The sequence below is a fragment of the Nilaparvata lugens genome, chromosome 7 (assembly GCF_014356525.2).
Source record: "Nilaparvata lugens isolate BPH chromosome 7, ASM1435652v1, whole genome shotgun sequence".
Classification (NCBI taxonomy): domain Eukaryota; kingdom Metazoa; phylum Arthropoda; class Insecta; order Hemiptera; family Delphacidae; genus Nilaparvata; species Nilaparvata lugens.
In genome coordinates this window covers 24,638,200-24,652,858 of record NC_052510.1, presented here as the reverse complement: position 1 = coordinate 24,652,858, position 14,659 = coordinate 24,638,200, and the positions used below count along the sequence as shown (strand labels likewise).

At 32.3% G+C, this 14,659-nt stretch overlaps 1 protein-coding gene across 1 annotated transcript in view; it reads left to right on the top strand.

The window, feature by feature from the left end:
- The window catches only part of LOC111047239, a 93,548-nt gene that overhangs the window by 56,899 nt on the left and 21,990 nt on the right, over positions 1 to 14,659 (top strand). Inside the window, exons 2-5 of the mRNA XM_039432381.1 lie at positions 4,570 to 4,690; positions 6,660 to 6,850; positions 9,650 to 9,798; positions 13,848 to 14,103. Coding sequence (XP_039288315.1) covers positions 4,628 to 4,690; positions 6,660 to 6,850; positions 9,650 to 9,798; positions 13,848 to 14,103 — 659 coding nt within the window. The 5' untranslated portion in view covers positions 4,570 to 4,627. The remainder of the gene's footprint in view (positions 1 to 4,569; positions 4,691 to 6,659; positions 6,851 to 9,649; positions 9,799 to 13,847; positions 14,104 to 14,659) is intronic.

The following is a 14,659-nucleotide window of genomic DNA, read 5'->3' as shown; positions in this document are numbered from 1 at the left end:
AGGATCCCTTGTAAATGAATACATTCCGAACGTATGATAGTTTGAGACTGCTGCAAGCATATTTGAAACTATAGCATCAACCCAGATTCAAGCTGCTTTGTTATCCAATGGGGATTTCAAGTGCATGTAGGGATGCAATTTGGTGAGAAGTGCAAGATCTCGGTGCAAGAGTGCATGTGTGAGACTTGAGAGTGCAGCAAACAGCAAAACAATGTGTTGGGAGCAAATTTGACCCATTTGGAACTTTTCCATCGGACGTGGGACGCTCACTGAGACAGACTGACTGACTGCCCACGGCATTAGCACTATGCGTCATCATCAATGATGAACAGAGAAAGAGGGTGTGAGAATCAGTTTGATGAGAGGTGTAGATGAATGAGGTGTTCTAGAGAGATTAAAGACGTCATATACAGCAATACAGTATTTTCATCGATCGAAGGTCATCTGTGAAAATGGTCTGAGAAAAATAAAAAACTATCTGGATGAACACACCTTAACTTTGAACTCAAAGAAAAGTATTTATTTAACTTTCTCACCTAATAAGTCGGGTCTCCCTGGAAATCTTAATGACCTAAAAATTCATTCCTGTTTGCTTAACGTCAATGGAACCTGTGACTGCCCTAGCATAAAAAGTGAAAAAAATACAAAGTTCCTAGGTATTATCCTTGACCAACACTTGAGGTGGGATGCACACATCAATAACTTATGTCGTAGGCTAAGATTCGTAATTTATAAATTTTACAACATCGGCTTGCTGAAAGATAGAGATATTGCTCGATTGGTGTATTATGCTTATGGCCAATCAGTCCTTCAGTATGGAATCATCGCCTGGGGGGGAGCCAGAAATGTCCATTTCAATAAATTGTTTGTCACACAGAAATTTTTAATCAAAGCTATATCTTCCAAACCCAGACTGTACCCAACTAACGATCTCTTCACCGATTTCAAGGTTTTAATCCTTTACATAATAAAAAATAAACACAAATTTCATCCCCGTGTGACTCAATATAATTTAAGAACATCTAGTATAACCTACAACTTTGACCGTACTGTTCTCGATGTATGCTGTAGACAATTTGTATTTGTAGCAAATAAATTAGTCAATTTTCTTCCTGGTGAGGTACTAGGTATTGCAAATACTTACAATTTAAGCAAGATTATAGATAAAAACATATTAGATTACAAGCTTGATGAGAAACTATTCCAGTAACGTTACTTAATATAAATGTCCGTATTGTCTCCTTTTCAAGATTCCTAAGAATTTATTTACAGGATAATTTGATGTATTGAATAAAAATATCTAATTTATTAGATGCAATATTAAAAAAAAAGAAAAACTTCAAAATTTCTTGATTATCCTGTCTCTCTCTTAGTATTTTTCTTCTTTTCCTCTCAATTAATATTTTTAACCGCTAATTCTGAGTTGTTGGTTTTTTTTTTCTCATTTATTTTCCCCAATTTCAATTTTAACTACTACCGTATTGAATTCTATATTTAGGACTCATATCTGCGCACAGGTTCAACGCCTATGCAGGTATTAATATTTTCCTTTTGAGTGTTCTGTACTTTTTGCATAGATTAACATTTATTATTATGTTTTTTTTTATATACACTGTTTATAAATCTCTTTAGTGTTTCTCTATGCTGTAAAGTGTTGTATTATTATGATTTGTTTTTGTTTTTTTTGTTTATTTTTGGGAAATAAATTTCATTTCATTTCATTTCATCTTCGATGGAATCAAAACAGGTTTGGAAATGCATTATCATAACATGTACAGAATGCATTCGCCAGTATGATTTTCCTTCAAATTAATGATTGCATCTTCGTTTTATTCCTTTCTTTCATCATAGTAATAGATATCCAGTCTTCATTTCTCAATAATTTAATGGTCTTGAAATTTCCACTTAATTTGACTAGTAATCACGTTATTAGTCTCTATAAAAAATCAAATATAGGTTTTCTCTGCCCCAAATTATTTGAAAATACTCTAATTTTGTCCTCCTAAAAATGTTATGTTAACGTGTTCGAATTTACGATGTCTTCTACTAAATGGACAGTACAGGATTTAGAAAAATTGAAATAGGAGAGATTAAAGTGAATCCTAGCGTATGGCGAGGTCGGAACATGGGGGATTAACTACAGTGCTGTCCGAACAACGCTTCATATTGAAAAAGAAGCTGTAACCGGTAACTGCATAAGTCAGGGTGACTTTGGGGGGTTGTGCTGGATTTATTGGAGCAAAGATATACGACTGTAGTCACGGTCGAGCTGGTTCCACTCATAAAAAACATGGCTCACACTCCACTGCTGGAAAATAGAATGACAGGTCAGGGGATTTATAGGGATGAGAATAGGATACCTACTACCAATTGGACGTCACAAAATGCTGGAAAGGGAATGCCAAATGAGGCTACCTGAAAATAGAGGATAATGCGATAGCATGCCCAACAAAGTCCCTTTTGTTTGTTTTTAGAGCTTAAATTAGTGGTGCAAATGTTCCTCAGTACTGGAAACGATTTATTTCAATAATTAATGGAAAAGATATATTTTTGGATCCATTACAAACTGCGATGTTGATAATTTAGATTATGTTAGAATATTTTATGTTTGTATGAAAATGTTTCAACCTCACTGTACTTGCAGAATAACTTGCAATCTTGCAGTTTTTATTTCAAATTTAATAACACCGAAACTATCGGTCTGTATAAAATAGTGCAGCTAAGTTTGCAACATAATCTTCTAATCGAAACAAAATAAATGAGGCTTCAATGAAGCAGCTTCATGGTCTGAATGATCTTAAGAAATTTAAATAATATATTGCCAAAAACTCCAATAACAGAACAACCAAAAATACACTTTCTAAAAATAAATGAAGTTGATCCCAATCAGTTGGGGAAAATGTTTTAATTTAAGGTTGGAATAAATACCACAGCATTAATATTAGGAAGCTGTTTGACTGGTGGTCGCGCTGATAAGCTATCGCCTAGAATCATGCGCCTGCTACTCCCGTTGCAAGGGTGACTGATTCAGCCAAATCCTCTGAATATGATTCATGAGTTGTAAAATCGCTTCCCGGTGGTTCGGAACCCAAATAAAACTTTAGGTCCATTCATCTCTCAGTATCATCGGCCTCATTACCCCACTATCTCCGTTTACGGAGGTAGTAATTACCCAATTACTCATGTGATCACCCTCAGCAGCTATATTATTATTGATTGTTTTCTTGTTTTCATACCAGTAAGTGGCTCCTGCATATATAACTAGCATTTTTAAGATGAATTTTCTAAAAAATATACAGCTATAAAACTAATTGAAACATTAACATAGCATGTTTTCCATGATACTTGGTTCATAATAATATTGATCATTGTATTTCCCTACATACTATTGACTTGAATGAAGCGAAAATTGATGTCAATTTGGAGAAATAGTCCGATTAAATATAAATCCAAAAAGATAACAATGAATTATTGTAAAAGTGTAAAATATTATTTTGTTTTTATGAGATTTCCTTATTTTGATCCAACACTCCATCTCACAAGACCCAATTATAGCCTCGAATTGTAGGTTTATTAAATCATCAGAGATCGTAATTTTCCAGGAAAACGTGTTCCTCAATAAGGTGCTACTTAGATCACTTCTATGTTTCCTCATATTTGCATCAATGCATCTACGCAGTTTTTAGTTTTTAGTCTAGATCAGAATAATGATGATATAATTTGAAGAAAATGTGGGTGTCGATCATAGTTTGCTTCATACTGTTTATTGAATGCAGGACCTGATGTGGAGTGGGCACTCCCAATTGAGAAGGCTTGGTTTAATGCACGCCAATATGAGACTAGTTTTTATTACGAGACTATTTTATTCGAATAACGCCCATTCTTGAACACTATATTCATGTTGTAATAGTCGGTTTATTGTTTGGTTTGACATCAACAAGATGTGTAGAGGTGTGTGTTCTTTTGGTTAAAATTATATTAATGCAAATTATTCGATATTTATGTCATTATATTCATTCATATTGATTCACAATCACACTCTATAATCACAATAGTTTAGATGAAATGTCCTAAAAGTATTCGCAGGACTATTATATCAATATTATGTTGGAAATTTTGTTCAATTTTGTTGAAAATATACATAAATGTGGTATTTACAGCTATTGTATTATACGCAATGATGAATGGACTAATTTTGAGCAAATGCAACTAAACTTTTACAATAAATTCTAACTTTTCTATCTTATTAACGTGCAATATTGTAGCATCCTTATTCTATCGTGGCTTTTATAAATGGTATTTTTAACACATTCAATAATTGAATTAGTTCAAAATAATGTAAATAGTCTTAATTTGAAAGTGACTCCGTTGTCCGAATACCACAATACAAGAATGTTTCTCGTGATCCGTTCAGCTGTGTTATATAAATGATACATATTTCGACTGAATTTATTGAGATGTGATACTTCAGTGTTCAACTTTCATTTTTCATATCTTATGACTTATCTACTTTTACTTGCATTTAATCTTTCTATAAAAGCTAATAGTTGTATTTGTTTGTGATTTCAGAGAGGAGGTTTCCGACCACACAGTGAGATGGGGTGCTAAATTCGAGTTCGACTGTAAAATGAGTGCTAATGCTTCCACCGGTGTTCTAGATCCTTGTTTGCTCAGGGTATCTGTCAGAAAGGTGAGTTGAATAATTATATTTTTTCAGTACCTAATAAATTTGTGGTAGGCTATTGGATATTTTGTGGTATATAATATAGGCTAGATGTGATTTATTAATTTTATAAGTTATGTATAGAATCTATGTAATATCTCACTGTTTTATGTATTTCAAATTGAGAACCAACCAAAAATAAAAAATAATAATTTGAGAACAATATTTTCTTCATGAGGTGGAGTCTTCCACTCTAGTCTGATACTTATTGGCTTATAATTAAAATATATAAGGTAAATTAGGAATGCATAAAACCATAAAAAATGAAGCCTTCAAGCTGCATATTTGTTATGAAGAAACTGCAAGATAGAACTCCAATTATTTAAGAAAATTGAATTCCGCTCTTAGTAAAACTACAATAATTTCAATTGTTTAGCAAAAGTCAAAATTTGAAAGGAATGTGATTTCTCACCATACATAATTCTAGCAAAACATACAAAGGCACATGCAAGATTGTAGCATACAACATATTTGATTGTTTTGCTGCAAGATAAAAATCAACGAACTTATTTTCTCATACATTGCAAGCCTTATTCATGTATTTCCATTATGTGCTGTTGTTTTGATGAATAAATGGATAGATAAATGAATATTGTTATTGCACGTACAAAATCATCTAAAAATGCAAAATATCTCTTCCTGGGAGTATTAATAGATTAATCTAATGATTCAAAACTAATAAGATTAATTGATTTGAAACTAATAACTAATAATGATTTGGGTGAAATACGATATTCAATAATTTAGCTCAAAATACATTGCACGAAACAATTTTACAATGTGAAGTACATTCATTATATTAAAAACCATTAATAAAGGTTATCATTACTGTATTATGGAGGTGAGAAACAGTCTCTTCTATTGATATATCAATACTTGAACAATATATAATCTAGTTATCCAATAATTAATAGACTCTTCCTCAAATCTTACAATGCATGTACAAATGGCTTGATTGAGCTAGGATCATTGAATTTGTAAGAATTTTCAAGTTATATAAATGTCACAAAAAAATTATTGAAATTGTTATTATCCATTCAACAATAGCTGTGACTGTTTTAAGACTGTATCTGGGTGTCCATGACACTGTATCTTTGTATCTATGAATGTTCAGTTTTTGAATGATTATTTTTTTCAGTTAAATATTCAAGTGATTATTTTCTTCAGTTTCTAGAAATTTCGACAATTTTATTCCCCATTGTCCAAATAATCAAACGATTATTTTTCCAAGACCCAAATTACTCAAGTGGTTATTTCACCTACTTCCAAGTTCTTGAGTAATTATTTCTCCCAGTTCAAATTATGCAATCGATTATTTATTCTTCCTTGTTACCAAATACTCAAGTGCTTAGTATTAGTTTTGAGGCTTTTAAGCAGGCTATTTTTCTCAGTTCGCAAATACTCTATTTATTTATTTATTTGAACATCACAACAGTGCGATAGCATCCCTCTAGCTGTAAGCTATTTGAGGGATATATAATAACAATCCATTACACACAATACAACATCAAAAACAATAGTTCTATTTCTTAATCGACCTGATTATATTTCTTCATTTTTATTGCTTATATCTCAAGCTTCCAAATATTGTAGTTAATATTTTTTCCATTCCTCCAATAACCATGCAACTATTTTACCCAGTATCAAATATTCTATAGTGAATAGTGAAGCTCAGATCTAACTGTCAAATTTAATTCAATAATTATGGAATGCTGACAAAGTTTAGAGTGATTCTCTTCAACTTCATAGAACTCATGACTGGAGCGCAAGGCTTCTCTTATTCCAATCGCGCAAAAATATTGTTTGAAATATTAATGTTTTTTATTTGTCTTGTTCTTTTAGCAATTAGCATGTATTATTATTATTCACTGTAGTAATAATTTACCCAGTTTTTAAGCTATTATTTTGCAAATTCTCATGTGATTTCTTTGGACAGGAACTGAAAGGTGGTCGTTCGTTTCAAAAGCTGGGCTTCTGTGATCTGAACCTGGCGGAGTTTGCGGGGTCGGGGCAGACAGTGCGCCGCTGTCTGCTGGAGGGGTACGACACACGGCATCGGCAGGACAACTCCATGCTCCGCGTCTCCATCCACATGCATATGCGATCCGGCGACATCCTCTTCAAAGTGTGAGTATGCCCTACTTGATCACTAGTCATTTCACCGATTTACGGTGAAAACATAGCGGAGCGGCCAAGCTTTACAGTGTTCAATCACGGAGTAACGAATAATATTTGTCCAACAAACTATTTTTTTTTCAAGGGAAAAATATTTTGTATTTTTTATTTATATTTAGTCTTTCCTTATTTTGTGGTTGAATGTGGTTTTATGCACCACATGATTGCGCTACCATTTGATTACATTTATGGAACGATATTTCATTAAGGAACAATAGTCCCTCCTTATTTTGTTGTTGAATGTGGTTTTATGCAATACATGAGTACGCCCCAATTTGATGCAATAAATGCAACACTCTCAAGCGTGAAACTATCACTTTGTTTCCACCCTTACACAGTTTGTGGTTCCAGGCTTCAAAATTGATCAGTCGAGGTGATGAGATTGATAAAGTTATTGTCATTATATTATTAAACTATTGTTGCCGACGATGGGTTATTGGTTTTGTTTTGTTGCCGTTGTTCATTCTTCTAATTTATATGTGGCCGATTTCAACTGCATCTATAAAGCATTCAATAAACATTTTATTTCTTCCAATCGACCTTAATATTTTATTTCGCCATTTTATAGATAGAGTATTTGAAATTTATTCTTGATTAAAAAAATGTTGTATATTATTTATAATATAAAAGAATGAATCTCAAGTCTTTGAAATGAACATAAATCAGAATTTCGCCATTGGCTTGATAAGACTTCACTAACCTCATTAACAGAATCACACAGACACAACTCCTATTTCATATATATGTGTCTTATTGTTCAGACATATTATAAATGGAGAGTGTAGAAAACATCAACTTTCTCATTCATGATGTAATTAGCACAGAAATATATATTTTTCCTACAGATACCTTGAAAAGTGACCATTTCTGCACTGATTGCAGGCCGCAAAGAATCACTTTTCCGCTCTAGTGCGCAAAGTATTACTTTGCGTACTCCAGATTTGCAGCATGACAACGCAAAATAGTTAGTAGGTTATATGGAGCACCAGTGCAGGAAAATCAAAATCAAGTTGGTAACAATGTCTGTGGTTAGATAAGAATCATCAATGGCTACATATTTATGATAAAATCCCAATCTAGAAATCCAAAAAATAATGTTTATCCAAATCATAATTAAATAATAACTCCTCATCATTTAATAATGACTAATGCTTCTTTTCTATTGACAGTAATAATTATTTCAACTCCAAGCAATGAGAAATCTAGCAAACACACATTATGAAAATCGCATTTTGAGGTTAAATAATTACCATTCGAAATCCATGTAAATAAAATTGATAAAATAACATTAGAATATACTACAATAAAATATTTTCTGTTGTCTATGTTATTTTATAAATATTTTTTAGTTTATTTATAGTATTTTTCGGTAATTTTAGTTAACCATAAGTCTAAATATCTGAATCCTGTTTTTAGCTGGATGAAACGAAGTTAGGTACAATCTTTCCACTAGGTCGCGCGCTTATGTCGGTTCAGCCATTTTGCAGCCATCCCAATCAGCTATTGTGAGGTCCACGTTATAATGGCAGTGGATAAAGATAGGAGAATAACGATGCCGATTCTCTGCATTAATTAATTATATTTCTACACTGTCAAAAACATAATTGGCATCGTTGTGAACCTAGAAAAGGATAGTACAACCGGCTTTGTCGAATGATAGACAAGGATAGCAAAACCAAAGGTGATCAAATACTGTCATTATAACGTGGACCTCACTATATCAACATTGTTGTTGACTGTGTATTTTGAATGCAAATTTGTTCTATATGTATTCTTTTCTGATTTTTGTATAATTATTATAAAAATGAGAACTTTTGCTTGGAATTTTCAACTTCAGTAACAATTATTCATGTAATTTTGACAAACTAAATATTTAAAATAAATTATTAAAATTAGAAATTGAAATTGTTTGAATTATTAATTGATGAATTAATAATAAATAAATTTACTTATATTCTTATTATTTGAAATAATATAATTTATGAAAATATTAAATATTGAAATGAAGATTGATGATAGAATAATTAATAAACCAATTTAATAATTCAATAAATGATAAATAAAATAAATTGATATTGTTATAAATACTGATACTAAATATAAAATATTGAAATATATTAAATTATACATTTTCAATTTTATTTATCATTCATTATTTTAAATTTATTTTTTATTTAAAAATGGATTGGTTGATAAATTATTTAGAAATTGAAAATTATTTGCAAATTAATTGGTTTATTTCAATTATTCATTGAAATAAATTATTGATTGAAATAAATTTCCAATTGAATTACTAATCATTATAATTAAATTATTATTATTCTATTTTAAATAAATTAAGTTCTTATAAATAAAATAAATTATTGATAACAAAATTATACAGAAATTCATTTGATGGATTTCAGGGAATTTTACCCATAATTAATCACTTTTCTTATTCAATGGTAACTGTAGGAAAAATTTTATGTGAAATATGTGCGCAAAGTTCGTTTTCTGCACTCAAGAAACCTTTATTCCGCACTCGCCTACGGCTCGTGCGTAAACGTTTCTTTCGGTGCAGCGAACTGTCACTTTGTGCACTAGTTGCACAAATAAATATTTCAAATTGCCCATGACCATTCAATCCTATTTTCACATTTAGGTCTTGGTCTTTTACGTGAGTATATCGATACTAGAATGTGTCACTTCCTCAAGGAATTATGTTCAAATGCCTGTTTGAAATAAATAATTGAATGCATGCATATTCGTCAGACCTTCGCCTTCGCTGAAACACAAACAGCAGGCTGTGATAAGCGAGGAGAACTCGCTGGACAGGCATCGAGAAGACTTGACCAGTGGCTCCATCGCCAGCACTCACCAAGGCAGTCTCACCAAGAAGAGGCCTGCTCTATTTGGCTCGGGTATGTTGGCAATTCAACTATGTTCAAACAACTTGTCATTTCAAGCTAGTAGTTTTAGTAGTTGAAACATGTAGCTGTAGTAGCAAGAAAGTAGTTGAAAAAAGTTCTGATTCCAAACGACCTCTTTTACAGCTCTAGTCTCAATTCATGATAATGTGAACATGAATATACTTTGAGTGAATAAACAAATATCTTTCAGGGCCCTCTGACATAACATTAGAAATTTTCACTTTATTAATGCTATATAATTCAATTTAATTTATTCACAACACATGAAAAAACAATATACAATAAGACAATTAAAATCACAGTTACAATCAATTCAATACAATAAAAAAATAGATAAAATTGCTGAAATGATGTGATGATTGTGGTATGCTGATGTAAATTACATTTACTGTTGGGACTTCATCAAATGTATTGTTGAACAGATTTGTAAAGTCCAGCAAATACTAGAATATTAAACACGAACCCTTTCAAGATAGATTTCAACTGCTTAAAATCAATAGATTTTGAGAATTGTTCCATATACTGCCCATGAAAAAGCTTCTCACACTCATAACACCAATTACAAATGAAAAGAATTGTACTCTATTTCAAGGAATGGTGAAACATTGGTAGGCTAAATTAATCGTGTTTTCAATGAATATTGTGATCTGAATGTTTTTACAACTGGTGTGGACTGTATTGCAATTTACAATCAATTAGGCATTAATATGAATCAAAATCAACTAGAATGGGAGAGCTCAAAGAAACAAATATAGAAACTCACCAACTTGTAGCTGTATCGCTGCCGATTGCGAATTAATATTTCTGGATGAGTCAAGGCTGTGCAAAAGGCTAAAAAACCTTTTTACTGGTGATATTTTTCGATTTGTATACTATCAAGCTATCAAAATTAAAATGGTTTCTCAAGAAAACATTTTTTCCGATCATTTCTTTTTTAGATATGAGCATTTAAGTTTTTGGGACAGATCATTTCAAATTCAATAAGAGGTAAATCCATGAAATTTTGAGGATAATGTTAGTGATATCATATGATACCTAATATGATACATAATATGTTAATGTTAATGATACCATTCTTCATGGTATTGTTGATTAAATAAAATAAAAATTTCCTAAAATATCAATTTTGAGGAAATTATTCGATTTACTAAGAATGACCAAAAATAACTTCTAGTCTAGTTATTTTTTGGAAATTGAATAACTTTCTCAGAAATTGATATTTCAGAAAATGTTTGTTCTATTCAATCAACAATACTATGATGTTTCGTGAATTTATTTATTTATTTTCTGTAGATACAATAATAATAATTATAATAATAAATTTATTGATTCTTCTTCACTTTGACAACAATTGAAAAAACACAAAATAATTTGTATTCATAAAATATAAAGAGAATCAAATGACCCACAAGACTTTCGTCTGATCGTGAGCCTAAGGAAAATACAAACAAGAAATTACAAAAAAGGTAAAAAACAACAACTACGGTAAGCAAAAGAAGAAGAACAAAGGTTTGATTAAATATGTTAACAAAAGAGAAAAGAAACCACTAGAGTGTCGACAGATCAAAGAAACTAATACTAATTGGGAGAACAATATCTGAATATTTTGCCCTGCAGCATTTACCCTTCTTAAAGGATTAAACTTGCCTACGGTACATGTTCTCAAACTAATACCCCAAAACATGAACCATACTGCTAAACAACTTATATTACGTAAATTACTGTACTAATGCCTTAAGTTATGTCTCCATATAAGTCTGTAGACGTTTTAATCCATCTGAAGATTCCTTTTTTAATATATTCATTGAACAGCATGAGAGAAAGTCCTGCGGAACGGTATTTACCAGTTTATCACACATATAGGAGAATTGCCCTTATTCCATACTGTAGAACAGATTGAGCGTATGCAAAATAGATCATCATAGAAAGATTTGGCAGTTTTTGTTGACTTATTTTATAGAATTTGTTTGTTAAATACTTGGTCTTGTTGCATAACGATTGAATTTGGCAATCCTACCTCAAATGCCGGTCAATCATTACCCCTAAATATTTAACAGATTTTGAGTCCTCTAAGGCAGGACAGTTACAACTTGTATTAGGTGAGACTAAATTAATGCAGCGCCAGTCTTGTGGATTTTTATAGACATTTGAGTAATTGGTTGAGTGGCAGCATTGGGAGTAAATGTCATGAAAGGAGACTTTTTATGATTCAATGTTAAGGTATGGTAGTCAAGCCAAGCTTTGACATCTGCGATTCCTCTCTTAGCTGCAGCTCTAGTTCCCTCCCACTTATTACCTGAAAAGATTAGCGTGGTATCATCAGCAAAGGAGATTGCTTGGCCATTTTGAATGTTTATGCTTAGGAGATTGTTGATATATATAAGGAACAGGATGGGGGATAGGACGGTTCCTTGAGGTAAGCCGTAGTCAAAAAGATGTTCAATACTGGTTTTCTTGTCGATGGATAATATTTGCGTTCGTCCCTCAAGGTAGCTTGAAAAGAGTTTTAATGGAAAACCGCGGATACCGATGTGGTTGAGCTTCTCTAAAAGTTTTGAGTGTGGAATAGTATTAAAAGCTTTACTGAGATCGATGAATATTGCAATAATTGATTTTCTACTGAGAGTGAAATTATTTGTTACAGTTTTAACTAAAAATGAAATTGCGTCCTCCGTGCTTTTCTCCTCTTGAAAACCGAATTGATTAGGGTGAATCACATTTTTCTCCTTCAAATATCGCATCAAACGCTTTTTAATAAGTTTCTCCATAACTTTTGATAAACCACTAAGTGGGCTAATTGGACGGTAGTTTGTAGGATTTTTGGTGTCACCAGACTTGTGGAGTGGGATAATTTTGGCGATTTTAAATTACAAATCATATAAATATGATCGGGAAAGAACAATAGGTATATTGTTCTATTATATTGCAACTATTATAGTATATTGTTATATTAGTGTATTATTATAGTATATTGAAACTATTCTGTTCCCAAATTTTGATAATGAATAACAAATGAATGTCCGAAAAAATAGGTTATGTTTTTACTGTTAAAACTTCAATTTAGTCCAGAAATATATAATATTTTATCCTAATAGTTTCATGAATTCTCTTACCGAATTAAAATGATCTGTCCCAAAAATTTGAACTCTATGCGCTCATATCTCAAAAAGGTAAAGATCGGAAAAACGTTTTTCATTTTGATAGCTTGATAGTATACAAATCGAAAAAAATGAAAAATATCTACATTAAAATATTTTTTTAGCCTTTGCACAGCCTAAGGAGAGAAAGTAAATCTGGTAGGATGGATAAGGACATAGACTGGTCATTCAACTTTACCCATGCAATCGATACTTCAATATGCTAATTCTCCATGTTAGCCTCAGTACAGAAACTTTCGCTCTCGTATTCAGTTGGAATTGACTCAGTTAAGTTACAATTATTTTCAAATTATAATTGTTATTTATTCGATGAATATTATTAGCCAATAAATTATTAGGTTTCACACAAACATCTGACACCAATCACACAAATCTGGATCAAGAAACAATCCAACTATTATTACATCACTACATCTCGACTCAATGTGCAGGAACAACCGGTCTCAACCCTTATCACAATATAACTGCGAAAGCGTGATAACTTGACTTCTCTCCAACCACCAACAGAGTCCACTTGCAGCGGGAGAATTTGAAAATCTCGCTAGAACAATGAATCAAACCTGTTATTCAGAATCCTTTGATCCAGCGAATGCTCCTCTTTTTAAAACATTGTAAATGGATATGTATTGTAACATCTATAATATAATAAAGGAAGGAATTGGCTTAAACACGTAAAAGATAGGAAAATCACGTCTTAACTACTGGACTGATTAACTTGAATTTTTTTAGATAGATTCTCGATTTACCGAGGATTGTTATAGGCCTGATTTAAATTATTTAAGATTTTAGTAGGCCAAGTTTTTATTTAGACCCTTTCGGAGCATGTATAGAATAAAGAACTCTTAATCTAATCTAAATGAATGTGTGTTTGTTGGCTTGCAGAACTACTGGCCAGTGACCAGCCATGTGTGATAGGCGGAGGTCTGCTAGAGCCGGCTGACCTGGGCATCATAGCAGTGGTCCCCGACCCGGTGAGCTGCGACGAGCAGGCCAATCACGAGTCAGGGCCAGGCCAAGGAGGCCACTCCCGCAACTCGTCCAACACCAGTCAGATGAGCAAGGTGTCCGGCTACAGCTCGCTCAACAGCCAATCGCAGCACTCCCGCCAGAGCAGCTCCGGTGACTCGGGACACAACAGGTGATTATCTTGATCCATTCATTTGTCCAACACAACATCTTGGTGCAGTAGACACTGCCTACTCCACTACCTCTCCAAAAGAGTTCTTATTTGTAGAGCACTACAGGTAATTATATATTGATCAAGTTGGTAGTGTGCTCGAGTACCTCTCCAAAAGATTTTTCTATTTATCGAGCACAACTGGTAATTATTGATATGTTGGCAGTATTCTCACAAGTTTGGTGCAAGTGTTGAGAGCAGTACACTTGGAAAAACTGTCATGTTCAATTTGATAAAAATAGCTTGAATTTGAATTGTTTTCTATAAATTAGAACTCTCTTTAGAATTTCTTCCTTATTTTGAACAATTCCCTTGTATACTGTCTGAGACTAGCTGTCGAGAGTGTTTCTCATAGGATTTAGGATTAGACTCTCAAGTTCTTCAAATATCTTCGATGTTGGAACAAAAATTACAAAGAAATATCAGGAAGATAGGAATCATGAGAGATTGCAATTATTGTACATTTCTATATAAGTTACTTGGTGATATTAAATTTCAGTATTCCCCTTGTCATCAA